Source organism: Naegleria gruberi (genome assembly GCF_000004985.1).
Source record: "Naegleria gruberi genomic scaffold NAEGRscaffold_10, whole genome shotgun sequence".
NCBI lineage: Eukaryota > Heterolobosea > Eutetramitea > Acrasida > Naegleriidae > Naegleria > Naegleria gruberi.
The window spans coordinates 341695-360903 of record NW_003163317.1 but is presented as its reverse complement, the minus strand read 5'-3'; the positions used below and the strand labels follow the sequence as shown (position 1 = coordinate 360903).

The 19209-nt window shown below is 33.2% G+C and overlaps 7 protein-coding genes and 1 non-coding gene across 8 annotated transcripts; 5 read left to right on the top strand and 3 right to left on the bottom strand.

The window, feature by feature from the left end:
- Positions 1–691: 691 nt before the first annotated feature.
- On the top strand, positions 692–1057 carry NAEGRDRAFT_64514 (uncharacterized protein; the record flags this gene model as incomplete). Its single annotated transcript, XM_002680313.1, has 1 exon — positions 692–1057. One exon carries the CDS (start codon positions 692–694, stop codon positions 1055–1057), a length of 366 nt encoding a protein of 121 aa, XP_002680359.1.
- A 379-nt stretch (positions 1058–1436) lies between these two features.
- Positions 1437–2492, top strand: NAEGRDRAFT_2905 (uncharacterized protein; the record flags this gene model as incomplete). Its single annotated transcript, XM_002680312.1, has 2 exons — positions 1437–1531; positions 1625–2492. Coding segments are annotated over 2 exons (963 nt in total), but the record flags the coding sequence as incomplete, so codon positions are not given.
- Positions 2493–6037: 3545 nt separating this feature from the next.
- Positions 6038–6300, bottom strand: NAEGRDRAFT_5774 (uncharacterized protein; the record flags this gene model as incomplete). The annotated part of the gene is made up of 2 exons (XM_002680173.1): positions 6038–6094; positions 6145–6300. Coding segments are annotated over 2 exons (213 nt in total), but the record flags the coding sequence as incomplete, so codon positions are not given.
- Positions 6301–9162: 2862 nt separating this feature from the next.
- NAEGRDRAFT_t162 lies at positions 9163–9235 on the bottom strand. The gene has a single exon. It is a non-coding gene; the product is annotated as a tRNA-Ala (tRNA).
- Positions 9236–9906: 671 nt separating this feature from the next.
- On the top strand, positions 9907–11320 carry NAEGRDRAFT_78811 (uncharacterized protein; the record flags this gene model as incomplete). The annotated part of the gene is made up of 2 exons (XM_002680311.1): positions 9907–10665; positions 11251–11320. 2 exons carry the CDS (start codon positions 9907–9909, stop codon positions 11299–11301), a joined length of 810 nt encoding a protein of 269 aa, XP_002680357.1. The 3' UTR covers positions 11302–11320.
- A 2915-nt stretch (positions 11321–14235) lies between these two features.
- NAEGRDRAFT_64510 (uncharacterized protein) lies at positions 14236–15393 on the bottom strand (the record flags this gene model as incomplete). The annotated part of the gene is made up of 1 exon (XM_002680172.1): positions 14236–15393. The coding sequence occupies one exon, from the start codon at positions 15391–15393 to the stop codon at positions 14236–14238; it is 1158 nt and encodes a 385-aa protein (XP_002680218.1).
- A 1106-nt stretch (positions 15394–16499) lies between these two features.
- Positions 16500–17222, top strand: NAEGRDRAFT_64509 (uncharacterized protein; the record flags this gene model as incomplete). The annotated part of the gene is made up of 1 exon (XM_002680310.1): positions 16500–17222. One exon carries the CDS (start codon positions 16500–16502, stop codon positions 17220–17222), a length of 723 nt encoding a protein of 240 aa, XP_002680356.1.
- A 716-nt stretch (positions 17223–17938) lies between these two features.
- On the top strand, positions 17939–19116 carry NAEGRDRAFT_64508 (uncharacterized protein; the record flags this gene model as incomplete). The annotated part of the gene is made up of 2 exons (XM_002680309.1): positions 17939–18242; positions 18287–19116. The coding sequence occupies 2 exons, from the start codon at positions 17939–17941 to the stop codon at positions 19114–19116; spliced, it is 1134 nt and encodes a 377-aa protein (XP_002680355.1).
- Positions 19117–19209: the final 93 nt, after the last annotated feature.

Here is a 19209-nt window from a genome sequence, read left to right as displayed (position 1 = left end):
AATGGCCAAGTGTGATTGGTGTTCGTTCTGAACCCTCACTTCAATGTACCAACAACTTCAAGTAAATGACAGATGTTGAATGTTGGCTATGATGTGGAAGGAAGCAAAAGAACTTCTCCTCCGGTGGTATCAAGGTAGCGTGATGAAGGTTGTTATTTAGCAGGGTGGTGATGAAATCATGATGAGTAATTGTTGTTTTTTTTTTGTTGAATATTTAACGGTCATCTTGTAGCGGTTTTTGCAAATGAAATCATTCTATTTTATTTATTATTTTTTAATTTTTTAATTTTTATTTTAATAATTTGGCCAAGACCCCCTCTCCCCCTGCGTGCTGTAATTTATCCTTCTTCCCTAGAATAGATTGTGGACAAGTTGTCGAAAGTGCTCAATTAGACACACAAAAAGAATTTCAACAGAAACTAAAAAAGTTGGACAAGTTTGAACAACAAAAAGGTAAATAATAACATTTATAGTTTCATTTACACCTTGAATAGTTAATGTTAAACTTGCCATTGATAAAGTCGAATCTTTATTAGAAACAAAGGAACGACAAATTAGCAATGCTCGTTTAAATAATGATATTAGAAAGTCAATCTCAAAGATGGAAGATGAAATGAATTAATTAATAACAATTCATAAACAAGCTTTTCAAAAAACTTTATTATGGAAAGAAATTCAAATGCTGCTTCAAATGAGAAAGCAAAGAGAGAATGATATTCAACATTTCATGGATTCCAGTAAATTAGTGCAAGCAAAACACACCTTAATGATGGGTGAAGAACTCCATGATGATATTGAACTAAAGAATGTCAAATTTGATTCTGTTGAAAGTTTTCAAAAAGCAAAGAATGAAATTCCCTCAGTTGACATTAGTGAAGGTTTGGAACAAATAGAACAAGCTAAAGCTATTCAAGATATCAAAATAGATATTTTACTTGGTCAAATTCAACAAGTTGGTGGAATTGCCAATTCATTTTCTGATGATTTGGATAAACAAGCTCAATTATTATATGATATGAGTTCACAAGTTGATAAATATAATAATCATTTGGATTGAAAAATGTGGAGGAGCAACTCGTCTCCTCAATGTTCTTATTATTCTTATAGTATATATGGTTTTTATTGGAATTGTTTGTTCCAGATATATCTACAATATAAATATTTCATTTAAACTTACCAACATTTCATTGTAGAAAGTTGTTGCATTTTACTGTCACATGTAATGAGGGCCAATTATGGAGCAAACCAAAATAGAAAAAAATGTAAGTAAATCAAACGCTGCCACCTTTTACTCACCATCTCTCTCTTTGTCAACACAGTGTGTGTTCAGTTGTACATTGCATTGAAAAATGTCCGACTTGTTCCCTCTCTATTTACTTGCTAATGATTCCCTCCCATCATATTCTAACACAACTCAAAATGGACATGTTACGGATTTTCTATTGGGTATTCATCCAGTGTTTCAAACTCTTATTTTCACACTCATCAATTCGGCCACCACTGCCCTCGGAGCTAGTTTGATCTTTTGTTCGTATTGTTCCAAATTCGAAAGTAGAAATTCTGTAAATTCTAAATTTTCTAACCTTCTTGGAAGATTGGTTTTTGGTAAATTTTGGAAAACTAGTAATGAATATCAAAATGTTTCATTCACAAATGATGTCTTGATTCCATTGTCAATTTCATTTGGAGCTGGTGTCATGTTAGGTGCTTCATTCTTTAGTTTATTATTACCTGCCATTAATCATTTTGGAGAAGATGATACAAAATTTGAAATGCTATTAGTTGTTGGATTGAGTTTTCTAGTTGGAGTTGTTGCTATTATGATTTTTGATGGATTAGTTCACAAAATTCAACAATTTATTGAGAAGAAATTGAAAAAAAGTAGAGGAATTCAAGTAAATGATTCGGTGGAAGAGAACGTGGAAATGAATCAAATTGAAAGTTCTGATAATGTTAATCAACAAGATGAAATTGATTTGGAACATCATAAAATAGAAAATAGACACAAGAGCTGGGTTATTTTCACAGCCATGACTCTACATAATATTCCAGAAGGAATTATCGTGGGAGTTGCCTTTGCTGCGGCAGCCAATTCTGCAAGTTCTGGAGCTACACTGTTTAGTGCAATTGCTCTTTCATTTTCAATTGCTATCCAGAATATTACAGAAGGTATCTCTGTAACCTTTCCAATATTTGGATCTGAAACTAATGGATCTCTCTCCAGAAGAATATGGAAAGCATTTGCTTTAGGAGCAGCCTCTGGATTGACTGAACCATTAGGAGGTCTATTTGGTTGTTTATTGGTATTTATCTCATCTACAATTTTACCGTATGCCCTTTCTTGTGCCTCTGGAGTCATGCTTGTAGTAGTGATTGAAGAGTTAGTTCCACTCACCATGTCAAAAACTTCAAAAAGTCAAATCTTGGCAAAGATTTCAATTTTATTCTTTTTTATTGGATTTGTGGCCATGATGGCATTAGATATTGGCCTGGCTTAAATAAAGAACATCTATTGACTAACCTGGAGTTGTTCCTTAAAGCTTGGCAGACTGCAAAATATTTTAGCACCTCCAATAACTTCCATATCATCAGATTTGAATTCTAAATTGATATTTGGATAAATTTCTCTAATCTCACGAGTTAACCTTTCTTTCATTCCTTTTACTGAAGAAAATCCACCACAAATCAAAACATCATGCTCAGCATTACTAGCGTCACCCTTATTCAAAGATTCAATTCTTGTCCTTAATGCCTCAAAGGCAGTAATATAAAATTGGTTTCCAGCATCAAATAATCTAGTTACATCAAAACTTCTCTCATATCCACCCACTTCCAATGAAATTTCAGATTCATAGATGAATCCTTCCCATATTTCTTTTAGAGTTTCGTAAAGTTCTGGTGGAGTTGGTGGAATGGTAAGAACCAATCTCAACACTCCATAGATATTATCCCCAACTTCCATATTAGATGAAACTTGTTCGGCAATATTGAATGGTTCGAATAATTTCAATTCATTCAAAGGTTCATAATTTCTTATTGGAACACAACCAACACCACTTGATGAAATGTTCAAAACAATGCAATTAGGTTTAGAATAATTAAGTGCAATTAATTTGGAAGAGTCAACCAAGCATGATAATGGAATTCCAAGTTCGTAAATTAATTTCTTTACCTGCAAAGTTTCATTTTCTGTCCAAGAAAATGGAATTGCTAACACGAAAGGGTGAATTTGAAATTTCACTTTCAAATCATTTGCATACAATTGGAATAACAAAGTCTTGAAATTCTTATAATCTTCAATTCTTCCACAACTGTCAACGAGTGGAAGAGGCTGAGTCAAGTATAAATTATCTGCAGCTCTAGCTCCAGAAAGAATATCTTCCAATCCAAACCCTGGTAAATTGAAACTATATTAAAATATTATAATTCTGAATCCATTGAATAATACATACTGTGGATGATTTGGTTTTCTGCACATCATTAAATCCTTCTCTGCAGTTTCACTATTTTGTAAAGAATAACGATAGGTGCTACGACCTGTATCGAGTAATACTGGAGACCAGAACTTGTCCATACTCTTACGTGAAACATATAATGCATACCAATCCTTATATTCTTTTAATGCCTCAATGAAAATAGTTTCATTTCTTTGACATTTGACTTGTTTTTCATCATAAAAACATAAAATATCTGTTTCTTCAACTTCTTCCTCTTCTTGTTCTTCTTGGTTTTCATCTTTCCATTCTTGTTCATATTTTTCCTTCCAAATTGTTGGATTTCTAGAGTAAGAGTTCAATAAAGAAGAAAGTGGCAACATTAGTGTTGCAATTTGACTACTTGTTAAGAAGGAACAAATAACACCAATAATTTCCTCAGGCAATCTCTCCAAATGACTCTTATTACTCAAATCAGACCATTGGAGAGATGGAGAAATGTTTGTCTGAACATCCAACGCATGAAGATATTTGAGGAGTGATTGTTTGGTATCTCCTTGTCTTTCTAATTCATTTGATTCCTCAATTAACTGTTTAACTTTGAGATAATCTTGTGTATTTCTATAATCAGAACGAGGAACACTCAAAGAGTCAACTCTCTTGAATATAATCTCAGTTCTCAAAATAATCTTTTCATAACGTTCAACAGGAGAACCCTGATGATAAAGATCATGATTGAATATAACAACAGCTCCTGATTCAGGTGATTGATCATGAATAATTCTAAAAGTCATTTCAGATCCATCTTCTGATTCATCTCTAACTTTTTGGAGGAAAGTTGTGGAACCACCAAATCTCACATAGTTCAAATAGAGTAAAACTGTGAAAATACTCTTTTCATTATCATTCTTAACAAATTGAGCATCTTTGTGAGGTTTGAAATAGGTTCCTGTTGTTTCATCTGTTGTGTAGACTGAGAAACGGAAACATGGATTAATTTCCATTGGTTTCCATACACCACTATTGTCAAATCCATACGGTTGTACATTCTTGAAATCTGTTGAATTAAAGTATGGGCTAATTCTATCCCACAATAGGTCAGCTAATTTTTGACTCTTCAATAGAGCTCTTTCACAATTTCTATATTCTGTTGGATATTCTGATTGGATATTGGTATAGAAAGGTAAGGAGCAAATTCTTAAATCTGCACACTCATCAGGAGAGAGTATACAGCTAATTTTGAAACACTTATCCTTGTTTGAAACTGTTTCAGGAAGTGATTGATCCTCCCAATCAGTTACAGGATCTTGCTTTACAAAATTTGCAGTAAGCATCTTTTTAGGAGCTTTAATTTCTTGACCTGGAGTCAAAAAATCGGTTCTTCTCCAAAATTTTGTTGGTTCTTCACTGATTTTTGGTTTATAATTCTTGAGAAATAATGGAAGATATGAATTATTATCCAAATCAGTGATTCTACTCTGGTGTATAGAGCTATATCTCCTGAATATCAAAGCACTAGGATAAAATGTCTCAAACATGTTATGTTGTCCATCATTATCATTGCTATCTTGAGATAGAATTGAAACATTAGAAGGTGAAACATATTCAGATTTTCCTCTTCTTTCATATCTACTAATCAGAGATTGAACTCCCTTTCTCTTTCTTATCTCAATTTCATTCTCTAAAAAGAATGCATAACCTGTTGAGGCCAATAACACTGTAGTTTCAGGATAGGTATGATAAATTGAATGACCAAACAATTTAAAGAAAGTAGAATAATACTCATACTTGTCTGGATATTGAAATTCCAATTGCTCACAAGATTCATCAAAAATTAAACGATTTACCAACTCAATCGCGACATCTTCAGGTTTTTCCACTCTTTTCAAATCATTCTTTGAACCATTCCAATAGAAAGAAAATGGTTGCTTCATATCTTGTGAATGAATGCCATTATCAGATCCAACAAAAAAGAATAACCATCCCTTTTCTGGTAAATAACTTTTTGGTGAATGATAAAATCTCAAATCTTGTAAATTAATTTGAGCTACAAATGTGGCGTGGTTTGAATCTGTATCCAATGGCCCTAAATTTTTATTGGTGGATTATCATCATGAAATGTATTTATTTTTCATCGTAATGTTGAGTGGAAGTGGAAATTAATTTTAGTAATGCGAAATGTCAGGCATCGCTGTTGGATCTACTGGACAAGTTGGAAAACTGTCAAGTTATATCTTGAATTCACTAACTTGATCCAACAAATTTGACAAACTCAATGTGATTTCTGTAAATTCTGGTCTTTCAGATGGAGTTCCACTCCAACATTGTTTCATCAAGTCAACATACTGAATAACTGCATTAGTAGTGGCATCCAATATTTTGTCATTATTTGATTGGTGTTCCAATAGGAAATCAGCAATCCATAATTTGACTGAAGATTTATCATGGAATGGAATGGTAGGTCTCTCCCCGCTCAATACCTTTCCTAATGCATTGAAACCCAAGTGTGAAATATCATCATCTCTCGCCTCTCCATATTTAAAGAGCTTGGGAGAATGTTGATTAATATAAGGGCTCTCCTCAAAAAACAATTCCCACATTATTATTCCAAAACTGTAAACATCTACCTTGTGGTTATATTGATCTCCAGATATCATTTCCTAAACGAAAATGTTAATAATCAGAATGTGATAAAATAGAAATAACATACATTGGCAAGGTAGAAAAAAGTTCCAACATTCATGGTTGGGGCTGATTGGTTGGAAAATGAATTGTTCCAAACTCTACTCAATCCAAAATCACAAATCTTTGGTGTCAAGTTGATGTCTATTAAAATATTTCCAGGTTTCAAGTCTCTGTGTATGATTGGTTTTGGTTTCATGGTGTGTAGATAGGCCATTCCTTTTGCAACCCCATAAAGAATCTCAATTTTTTTTGTAAAATTCAACTTGGCCTGTCCAGTTTTTGAATCATAAATCAACTTGTCCAAACTTCCCTTTTCCAAATATTCTACAGCTATGTATTTCCTAGAACAAAATATGATACCAAAAAATTGAACAATATTGGGATGTCTAAGTGTTGAGAGCAATGCTGCTTCCCGTTCAAAAAGGATATCATTATCGACTTCCATTTGATTTTTAAGTGTTTTAAGAGCTACCTTAGTGCCCTTCCAATCACAAAGATAAATGCAACCACTTGCTCCTTCAGCAATCTTTTTCAAAATCTCAATGTCATCAATAGATATGATCCATGAGGAAGAATGATCCATCAGGGAATGGTAGTTATTGCTGCTTTCACCATTTGAGTTGATTAAAAGTGATGATTTTTCATTCATCTCATCATTGTCATCATCCATGAGGGCAACTCGCTTTTGTAATAGTTTGGATTCCATTTTCTTTTCAGCTTCCAGTTTTCTATTGAGTAATTTAAGTTTTCTTACGATGACAAGAGTCATTCTAATAATGAAAAAAGTACAAAATGCAATAATTCCAACAATAATCAGTGTAACAACTGAAACGACTGGTATAATGATTTGATAAGGTATTGTTGGATTCAAAATACAGGTAAGAGTACCAATTTGTGCAACACTTTGGACTAGAGATAAGCCGTGAGGGCAATCCAGCACAGTGACCATTGCTGTGAGATTGAAATTCTCAATCTTCATCTGTAAAGTGAAGAAATTTTGGAGAGAAGGAAGCACAGCCATTTGAGTGAAATAGATATTCTCAATTGTTATTGTCGAATTGAAGGGGTTTTTCTTTTGTTCATAATTGAGCAATACAAGAGACGTGTTCACTTCAATCTCCATTGGCAACTCCAAATAGGATACTCGATCTGTTCGATTGTTCCACAATGTAATTTCAATGGTTGAAATAATTTGACCTGCATATAATGAAAGTTCTGGAAAAGAGTTAGAAACACCTGTATATATTGTTCCGTTTCCATATGTTACGGTAATGAGATAGTTCAAATCAAAAAATGGGTATCCAAATGTTTCACCATAGGAGTTTGCACGGTTTCTTTCCAAAATTGGATCAATTAATTCAAATGTTAAGGTCCTGTTAGTAGAATAGTAACAACCTCCAGAGTATTGAGCTACGTTATTGATACATTCAAAGTTAAATGCCCCATTCATGGAACCACTATCCACAAATTCAACATAAAAAGCTCCTCCTTTCAATGTTGCTCTATTGTCCATGAATTGGGCTTGGCTCAATCCTATTGAGCTGGCCGAAATGTAACATGCTCCTCCATTGGTAGCAGTATTTCCCACAAAAGAGGAATCTAAACCCAAAAATCCAACACCTCTCAAGAATAGAGCTCCTCCAGAACAATCACTACATGAATTGTTGATGAATTTTGATTGTGAAATAGAAACACTGCTCACACCCAATCCTTTATCAAGATCAGAATATATGCAAGGACCCTTGTTTCCAATAAATTGTAAATTGTATCCCCTCAATTCACCGCAAACAGCCACGCCAAATAATGGATTACTGTTGGAAAATACAGAGTTTTCGATATTTAAAATAGGTGTAGCAGTAATGTCAAATATGTTTTTCGAATTTCCAAAATTTGTGAGTGAATTAAAGTATGATTTTTCAATTTGGATACCACCACTAATCCCCACAAAGATTGCATAAAATCGTACATTGTTCCCTCTCGTGTATAGTTGACTAATAGAAATAGAGCTAGTGTAAAATATTGAGATTTGAAAATCATTGAAAATATCAATTTGATCCAACTGCACATTTCCAAAGTTACTAATATACCATTCAGTATTATTAAGTTTCGAAAAGGAAATTAAAATATCAAAATTAGAAAATTCCCCACCAGATGATGAGGTAAACTTGAATTGTGTGATCCTTGAGTGGGTAATGTTCATACTGGTCTTACTGGTCGAGTACATTGTAACTCGCTCAACAATAGATCCATTAATATTAATATCACTTGCCTCCAATTGAATATCCCCATCTCCAAAATAACTGTAAAGGAGTGAATATTTCATAATGACATCATCTCCCTTTCTAGTAAATCCAATTCTAGAATTTGTGGCATGTACTCCATACATGTACAAGACAACAATGCGTTCATCAATACGCAATAAGGTATTCCTCAACTTGAGTCTCATCAAGTACAATCCAAAAAACATTTGAGGGTTGACAAGACTTTCTCCCTCACATTGAAATTCAATTATTTCTTCATTCGAATGTGATTCAAGTAATAAGTAGTAAAACCATCTATTGAAAGAGTTATCACACTGATCCTTTCCATAGATGAGTCTTTTCGATGGATGATGGCCTGCAGAGAGATTGGGCATTAGAATGAAACGAGCACTTGGCTGTTCAATTATTTTCTTATCATAGTACATTTCCAGTACCTGATCGATGGCTTGTTGAATGGAAGTGCATGGTGACTCTTTAAAAGTACAGAAAGTACTATTGGTCAATTTACTATTTACTGTATTTCCAGGTTGAACATAAAGAATCAAATTAAATCCTGATGATGATGGCGATGTGGGAGGCAGAGATGATTGTGTTGTGATTGAAGGAGGATAACTATGTGAAAAGTCAACAATAATTAATAGAAGCAACGAGATGAAGAGTTGTTTCATTTTTTGTTGTCATTAATCAAATAAATTATACAATTACAAAATGGTGAACTAGTAACAACTAAGAATGATCCTATAGCAACAATGCATTATTTTTTTAAGCAAAAAAGTATAGAGTGGAGATGCGGGGTATCGATCCCCGTACCTCTTCCATGCTAAAGAAGCGCTCTACCATGTGAGCTACATCCCCATTACATTCTGAGGTGGCTATCATGCTATGTACCTTCTTATCCTACCAGTTACCATTTCTTACATTACAGTTTTCCGACTGTAGATTCAAATGTAATCACCAATTACTAAAAATTAATTATCCACAAATTTACTATCACTACATTGATGGACAACATGATAGTAAATCAACTTTAATTTTTCTAAATTTTTCCATCACGAAAGATAACTTCCAATTTCATGATGGTAATCCACCAATAAAAATTACTATTTTTAATACTATATAGATGATGTTGAGATGATGATGTGAAAGTTTGGTGCTTTCATGACGTGAAACCACTCCAAAAATCACATTTGGTCACAAAGGATTTTTGTTGAATATTTTTTCATCAAATAAACTTCAAGATTTTAAATTCAGATAGATATTGGTGGGGTGTATCGGATGCTTGATTTTATCTTATCTCAGCTGACGTGTATAGAATGATGCTGTGAAAAAGTGTAACCTCGTTATCATTCCCACAGTGAACTCATACATAAAAGTTCACCTTCAAAGAATTCATAGTTCCTTGTTCTGCTAACGGGAAATGAGCAACATCTTATAAATAGCCCTAACTTCGTTTGGAACAAATAAAACATAAAAAAAATCAAACTTATTGATCAATAGAATCACTCGTGTAAATTATTAACAACAAAATGTCTTCTTCCAATACTAAAATTGTCTTTACTGGTAATTGTGAATACATCAATTTACCATATCAAAAGGAAACAGATTTATATTGTATGGCAACGTTACAGGCTCCAGAATTTGAAGCCGATGAAAGAAAAGAAAGAAAGGGAATTGATCTTATTTGTGTAGTTGACAAATCAGGATCAATGGCAGGCAGTAAAATTGAAATGGTCAAATCAACATTAGCATTCATGTTTGATCAATTAAAGCCAACCGATAGAATTGCTCTCGTTGAATTTGATAGTAATATTTCAACTAGCCTTCAATTTACTAATATGAACGAAAGTGGTAGATCAAAGGCCAAACAAGTTGTTTCCAATATCAGAGCAGGAAGTTGTACAAATTTATCTGGTGCTTTATTTGAAGGTTTGAGACTTATTGGTCAAAGAACAAATGCCAATGAAGTTACTTCTCTTCTATTATTTACTGATGGTTTAGCTAATGAAGGTATTACAAATACTAATGAAATTGTTAAAAAGATGACAACAATGATTCATGAAGAAATTAGAACTAACCTGACAGTTTTCACATTTGGATTTGGTACTGATACAGATGCTAATATGTTAACTTCAATTTCTCAAGCTGGTAATGGTTTATATTACTTCCTTCAAACAACTGATGACATTCCAAAGGCATTTGGTAACGTTATTGGTGGTTTGATTTCAGTTGTTGGTCAAAATATCAAAGTTAAAATTGAACCAAATGCTAATGTTAAATTGAAGAAGGTTTTCACAACTTATAGAAAAGAAGATTTACCAAATGGTTTAGGATGCGAGGTTAATGTTGGTGATATTTATTCCGAGGAAAAGAAGGATGTTGTCTTTGTGTTATCAGTTCCTGCTCTCAATGGTCCACTCCTTGATCAAGAACTTGCAAAGGTTTCACTCTTCTATTTCAATATTGTAGATACTGAAAATGAAGCAGTTGGATTTGAAATTATCATTCATAGAAATACAACTGTTGAACCAAATAAGAAGGATGCCAATTATCAATTGGATGTACAAAGAAACAGAGTTGAATCTGGTGAAGCTTTGGAACAAGCTAAGAATTTGGCTGATCAAAACAAGTTAGAACAAGCAAGAAATTTGTTAACTCAAGCTATTGAAAAGGTTAAGGCTTCTGTTAGTGCCAATGATGAATTCTGTTTAGGTTTAATTAAGGATTTGAATGATTGTAACAATAATATGGTTGACAGAACTGTCTATTCAAATGTTGGTAGTAAGATGATGAATAACTATTGGTCTGCTAACATGCAACAAAGATCTTCTGCTGCTGAAAGCAGTTCAACTCAACAAACTTATCATAACAAGAAGAAGGTTGCCATGGTCAATGCTTTCTCTGAAGGTTTGAAGAAGAAATAAATAATCAATTATTTTTACATACTGTTCTTTCTCAACACGTGCATTTTATTAAGGATGGTGCATTACTGAAAAATCAAACCTTGTTCTTGAGGATTCCCAATTTGATTTGGTTTGGACTTCGTTTCTTTGTTTAAAATTCAAATAAAAATGGTAAAGTAAGAAGAGTTTCCTTTCAATGTTTTTAACTCCCTTGCCTGTTTTCGAACTTGTTGCAATGTGTGAAATTGCTCCTATTGATTTTGCAAATTCAATTCCATCTTCTTCTGAAATCGGTTCCTCAATGGAAGAATCGAATAAACTAGCCCAGTAATAAGCGTCCCTTAGATCATTTTTTGTTGAAACTAGTATAAATGCACTTTTAGGAGAGGATTGAGTGCATTCCCACATGAATTTTTCAGCAATTTCTTCAAGTGTTGAGAAATCCGTTATTGAATAGGTCATGGTAAACACCACATCTGTTCCATGATAAGATTGAGGTCGAGATTCATCAAATTCATCAGAACCAACTAGTGAAAGTTAGAAACTTGATATTAATATTGAACTAACCTGTATCCCAATAACTAATCTCACAATAACTTCTACTATCCAACATCAGTTCTTGCCTGGTTGGTACATACACATACTTATGAGAACCATGCATTACTCTCACTGGATATTCAAAGAATTTATCAATGACCGCCTTAATAAATATACTCGTTTTTCCAACTTCAGAAGATCCAACCGAAACCCATTTCAAATAGATATATTTTGTTAGTATTCTCTCCTTATTAGAAATCATTCGCTCTAAATGTGACTCTTCTATAAAAAGCTCATGTTCCAATCTCTTCCTAATCATGACTTCACATTCCTCATTTGTAAATTTGACATTTCGTTGCGCAATTTCACTAATTTTCAAAGGAATTGAAAGAAGATAAATTTTCCGAAGAAATCTCTTGTGTTGAATAAATTTCCAATGTTTCATATCAATTCTGTTCCAAATTTGCTGCACAAAGAATGCTCTATAATTACAATTTTCTTCAAAATTAATTTCTTCCATTTTGTTAGAAAGTGAAACCAGTTCCATAACTGTATTCATAGCAATATTGAATCGGCTACTAATTTTCACCATTTCTTCTTTCCAAAATTTATTATCCCACGAATAAATTACCAAACATTTACCAAATTTCAAATGATCAATTAGAGTTTCATTGTAAAATTCGTTGACAATTTCTTCAGATCCTGAGAAAATTAATGATGATAATGATGTCACTTCATTGTGCGATAAAAACTCGAAAATATACATAATTGTATTCCTATCTAATTTATTTTCTCGGAGAAAAAGTGACCCCTCAAGTAGTAGACACATTTTTTTTTAATGAAACTCTATTTGATCGAGTTCAAGATTACAATAATTGTTTTACAAACACATTCCTCTTGAGTTCATAACCTCCTCCATTTGCTATATTGAAAAAAAGGGCCACTTGTAACTCAATATATTTTGATACAAATCCACAAGTACATTGTTAATTTCAATGTGTTTTGTTATAAATTTTAATTGCAACAAGATCAGAAAATATGCATTATGAATATTTGAATTTACTGATTAAGAAATTATGCATTATTTACACTATTACACTATTATAATTTCTTACAATAAATAAAAAATGATTGAATTATCCAACCCACTGGTGTATGCTTGTTTTGGCTTGAGTTTACTTTCCGAGTGGTTTATTAACCATCACAACTACTTCTTTATAGAACAACAACAATACCACCATCAACAACAAATAGTAAAATTCACATGCCGAACATTTTCCGTAACCTATTTCATCACTTCAATATTACAAATGAGTGGTGATTTATTATTACTATCGGATCATCATTATACATTTGAAATTGTAAAATTAATTGCCTTTGCTATTTGTATGATGGTGCCAGGAGTGACTGCCTATTGGATTGAAAGAAAGGATGAAGAACTTCTTACTACTACTAATTATAATACTACAATGAATGATGATGATAATTGCGGAAGAGTATTGGAATCAAAGATAACACTGCTGAATAGGATGTGGAATTGGTTGATTTCCATCAAGAATTTTATGATGAATTTGTTAATGAATTCAACCTTTTGGATTGGAATATTGACATTTACTGTACTACCTATGTGTTCATCACTCATTGGATTTACAGTAAGTTAAAAGAGATTTATGATAATTAATTTATTACTATTATAAGATTACACCAGGTTTTCAATTCAGTTCAACATCTAATTACTTTAGAGAATATGTGAAAGAAATGGCTGAAGGATTTGGACCAGACGAAAGTCAAAGAAATCAACTGAACGATCTATTTGATAATCTTGATGGGGTTAACACTATTCCACTTATTTCAATTACTATTTTACAGACCTTTTCAGTAATTGGGATTAACGGTTTGTTTGGATATGGAGAAGAGAAGGGATGGAGAGAATTTCTTTGGAAGAGACTCTACTATCCGCAAGAGAATCAATCCAAGATGGAAAGGACAATTGATTTCATTAGAAAATCTCTTCTAATTGGATTTATACATGGAATTTGGCATAGTCCAATGATTCTAATGGGACACAACTATGGAAAGGAAAATGGGAAAATTGGAATCATTGCAATGACACTGGGATGTATGCTTCTTTCCCCACTCCTTTGTTATTTTGCAGAGAGGTCCAAAATGAAATATTGTGGAATAATTCCAGGTATACTGCATGGATTATTCAATGGGTTGGGAAGATTTCTACCATTTCTTTTCTTGGAAACTGAAAGAAAGTGGTATTCACCACTGATGGTAGGTCCACTTGGTTTTTCTGGTTGTGTGTCATTGCTATTGTTTGATATTCTAGTTATTTTAAAGTTTTACAATGATGACTCTCTAAAAGTGAACAAAATAGATTAGGAAATATTGGTGGATTGAGTTTATCTAAATTTATAGAAATTTTCTTTTTACAATGGATTCACCATATTCATTGTAATCTTCAAGTTTTACAGAAAATTTGTCAAATAATGTCCTAGAATTTACAATAATAGACCCTCCAATAAATGGGAGTTTGGTTCTGTTTTTCATTTCTGAAAGAGTAGGAACGAAGGAGCTATCTTTTGAAACAATTTTAAGCTCCTTGTCCAATCTTGCTAATAAACCTTTCAAATTGGACATACCACCACATGGAACAACATTTGATAGAGCTGCTTGTTTTTGCTCATCACACTTGGAAATTGACTGCATAATCAAATTGTGCATACTTGGGTCTTCCAAGCCAACCAGTGAAGGATCAAAAAGAGCTTGCGTACATATGAATACAGAATTATTGAGAGGGGCTGATCTGAGATCAGGTAAATCCTCGATCTTGTTGATTTTTACTTTCTTCAGCTCCTTTTCAAAATCTAGTGGCACGTAACCGTTTCGTTCCAAACAATATGGTCCAAAATATTCTCTATCCCCAATGTAATCTGCATTAATAGTGTATAATGCACTCTGTTTTAATAAATCAAGGAAATGCATTATCAAATTGTTACCTCCAAAATTCAGTTCAGTAATTGACTCCATCAAAGGAACTCCATCAAATATTGGAACTGCTCTTGTTGAGGAATATCCACAATCCAACATGGTTCCATAAATTGTATCAGATCCAACTGCTGCCATACAATCATCCAACACTAATCCAAATTCTGGAGTGTTAAAATTCTCAAACATTACACTGGCCACCTTAACCATTTCATTCTCTGTCATGTGAGGTCCAAAGCCCATCAATGTATTTGTCTCTGCCATATAAACCCTTGAATCTCTCGACAAACAATCAATCATCTTTTCAAACACATTCCAATCCTTAATATGCCCCTCCTTCATTGGATAAAAAACCTTTGCATAACGATGACCTTTTCTCAAATCAATATCAATCATATATTTTACTTCCTCATCGGGATTTCCTTTTTGTATTGCAATAACATTCCTAGTTTCATTACAAACAACAGAGGAAGAATTAGAGGATGGAATATTATCTGAAAATGTGGAATTATATTTAATATAGCCCCTTCCGAAATCAATCACAAGGGAAGGGAGTGGTTCAGCATCATCCAGTTGAGACATTTTTTTTATTGTAAAACTTGATAAGATTAGAGCTCTAATTTTATGGAGAGATGAACTTATGAACTTTATGGTTGTAAAAGAAAAAAAACACATATTATACAATTGTTCATATTTTCATTTTAATAAGGATTTACCAGCAGAGAAAAAATGCCTTCAGATACTACCTTAACCGCACCCCACAAAAACGACGCAAAATTCTCAAGCACAAAAATTCCCTACGCTGAAGTTTGGCCTAAAATAATAGACAAGGTTAAAGGCCAGTGTGTTATCGAGATGAAGGAAGAACAAATTTTGAGGGAAAATCCAGGAGCTTGTATATGTCTAGAACTAGGAAACTCTGAAGAAGTATTGAATATAATTTCACAACTTTATTTACAATTCTCAACAATTGATAGGGCATTGATGACGAGAGTAGTAGAGGAAGGTATGATAATAATAAGAGAATACGTGGGGCCGTTTCCGTCTTTTGAGAATGAAGAGAAAGAAAATATGAAAAGAGCACAAGAAATTCTTCCAATATTTGATGCTCGTTCTCTATTGTCGTTTGGTCTTCATTTTGGTGTTAAAGAATTTTACTTACGACTAGCAGATCTGCTGATAAAAGGTTCTCAACAGATCGATTTAGTATATAAGCAATGCTATTGGAAAGACTTGAACTTTTTAATGGACTCTTTATCTTTATTTGAGGTGAGGACACCAAGTGATAATATCTTTAATTTCACAAACACACTTTCTAAGGAGGTACTCTTTTTAGAACACAAAGTCAAAGTTTCAGAAGATCCCATGTTTAGAGATACTTTGTTACCATTTTATGAGGTTCAAAGTTCAGAAAAGGAGAAACAAGTGTTGATACAACAAGATCTTTTACCTTTCTTTCAAAATCTTCAGGTAGAGGTGGAAAATGAATCATTGAATACATCAATCGATAATGGAAACACAGTTACCATCATTGCTCCATCAGGAGTTGGAAAAACAGCTTTTGTAAGTTATTGTAAAAAGATTATGATTTTTAACCAAATAAGATTTCCAGAAAATTGTCCAAAAATATTGGCATTCTTCTAACTTGCTCAAACGACGCAGAGGTCACTAATTGTGGAGCTAACGATATGGCTTGTTCCTATTTTCTTAGAAAATTTAGAGAACGATCTGGGGATGATTTGATTGCAGCATATGCAACATCAAGACAGCTGGTTCAGTGTCTAATTATTTCCAAGCTTATTGCTCTTAGACACTCAATGGATCTTTGGGAACAAGAAAAAGACAATGTTGATTTGAATCCCTTTAGCTCTATTTTACAATTTTCATCCTTCGCTCAGGGAGTAAGCAACTCAGGAGCTTCAAAAAACATTTTAGTGGATCTTCTAAAACAAAATTACGATTTTCTTCCTATTACAACACTCAGAGAAGAAGCAAAGTCTATTATTGTAAAACTGGTACACGAAACTGCACCTAAAAGCAAAGTTTTTATCATAGCAATTGATGAATGCGACCTCTTCTCAACAGAAGAAACTGTGATTCTATCTTCAAGTGGTACTCCAAGAGATTTATTATCAATAATTGTTAGAGAAATTGATGAATTAAGAACTCTCCTCTATTCTGAAAATATTCTGATTTCTGATATTTATTGTGGAACCAAGTTCGTAACAGAATCTAGGGATATTATTCAATCTGCAGTTCTTAAAAGTATAACAACACAAGTTCACTCATACTATGGCCTTGATTTGCTTTCATTTGATCAATCATGGGATATGTTAAGCCTCGTATATAATTTGCCAAACAATGAAAAAGCAGAGTTGAAAAAAGAGATTGAATCAATAGAAGAAGAATAGTTGGAATTGTATCTGAACAACTACCTAGACACAATTTTAATTTGCAAGTTGCATTCCTTTGTGCGTGGAAAGACTTTGCTAGTAAGATTATTAATCAAGTACAGGTTAGACATTTCTTGAGAAATCCATCGAATATATCTAAGACCTAAACACCCAAAGTTGAGTCCCTATGTACTGAAAGAATGTGGCAATTATTCTGGATTTGCAGTGCCTTATTTTGTGGAAAGGGATTGTTTTTATTTTAGAAAATCCTTTTGTTGAAGAAATTGTTCTGAAAATGCTAGACATTGTGAAACAATTCTTGAAAACAAGCAATAATTTGGATTTTACTCCATTACCACACGTCGTCAAGGAAATGCATTAACAGATGATTGGCTCCTCCAAAATTCAATTCAGTAATGAGTCCTTCAACAACGTTTAAAAACGAGATTGAAATATGAAAGGACAAGTTTGGAAATTTTTGATTGAACCCATAACAGAGCTGAAATTACATATCAAACATGGGAGTTGTCTTATTTGCCATTTTCATTTCATACTGTTTTTAAAACTATTGCTCAATATCAATAATACTCATTTGACCAATCTTTCAAAAATGGAAATGACATTGAAGTTTCTGAAATGAAACAAACCACAACAATGTATCTTCTCCAAAGTTTCAGAATGGTATTTAAACTCTGCATCGATTTCATTCATTGGAAACATATCAAAAAAACAAAATGAAAACAAAATTCATAATAAGCTTGTGCATTGCTCTTGCATTCGCTGCTTTGGTCTTGGCAAATCCAAGTAAACCAGAACCAGCAAAGAATGTTGATACTTACGGAGAACATCAACAATTCTGTTACAAGAAGTGTACTCATTACAAGACTGTCCAGGGAAAGTGTTCAGATTATGAATGGATTGGAACTAAGAAAGAGTGCTGTGATTGGAAGTTGGTTGGCAAAGGAAAGTGTTTGAAATATAAGAGATTTAGCAAGTGTGATAAGTATTCCAAGTCTAGAAACTTGTGTTTGGGTCATGGTAAGTTATTTGAAATATTACAATTTTTGTAAACTTTTTCAAAGGTTACAAGCAAGTTTGTGACAAGCACAAGACTGAAAAGTATTGTATCAAGTCAACATGGAAGAATTTGTGTGAACATAAGGGCAAGAACAATGCTTGTGATGAATATGCTTATCATTTCGTTTGTACCAAGTATGACAAGTCAAATGTCTGTGCCAAATTCATTAATGTTCCAAAGGTCGGATATCACTACAAGAAGAGATGTGCTGAATACAAGCTCGATGCTTACTGTTCTGCCTACAAGAAAGTCTGTAAATGCCAAAAGGGATGGAAGAAGGTTAACGGTAAACATTACAAGGGATGGACTGATACTTATTATCATGCTTTCTGTCAACAAAAGTGTCATAAGATTTGTGCCAAATATACCAAGACTAAGAAGTGTGTCAGATACAATAAGGTTAAATTCAGTCTCAAGAAGGGTTACACTAAGAGATGTGTTAAATTCATTGATAGAAAGTTCTGTGTTGCTCAAAAGAAGGCTCGTTTCTGTACCAAGTGGAGTCAAAATCAATTCTGTGATTTCAAGAAGAGAGTAAGAGTTTGTGAAAAGTTCAAGGAACGTAAATTCTGTGCTAACTATAAGGCTGTCAACTTCTGTACTCAATATCATCAAACCAAATCAAGATGTATCAAGAAGAAGCACTGGAAGAAGTGTGTCAAGAAGTCACCTGGTTATAAGGTCTGTGCCAAGTATCAATTCGTTGGTGGTCACAAGAAATGTGTCAAGTATGGTGAAGAATCTGTCTGTGCCAAGAAGAAGAAGGTTTGTTCCCCAATTAAGGTTGACAAGTATGTTCCTGAAAAGAAAAAGGAACACAAGAAGAAGAATTAAGAGAATAATTCATTCTTTAAACAATTTTGAAAAATAAACGTGTGAGAACCCAGTATTAAATTATAAAAAAAAGATGTTTGCACAATTCTTATC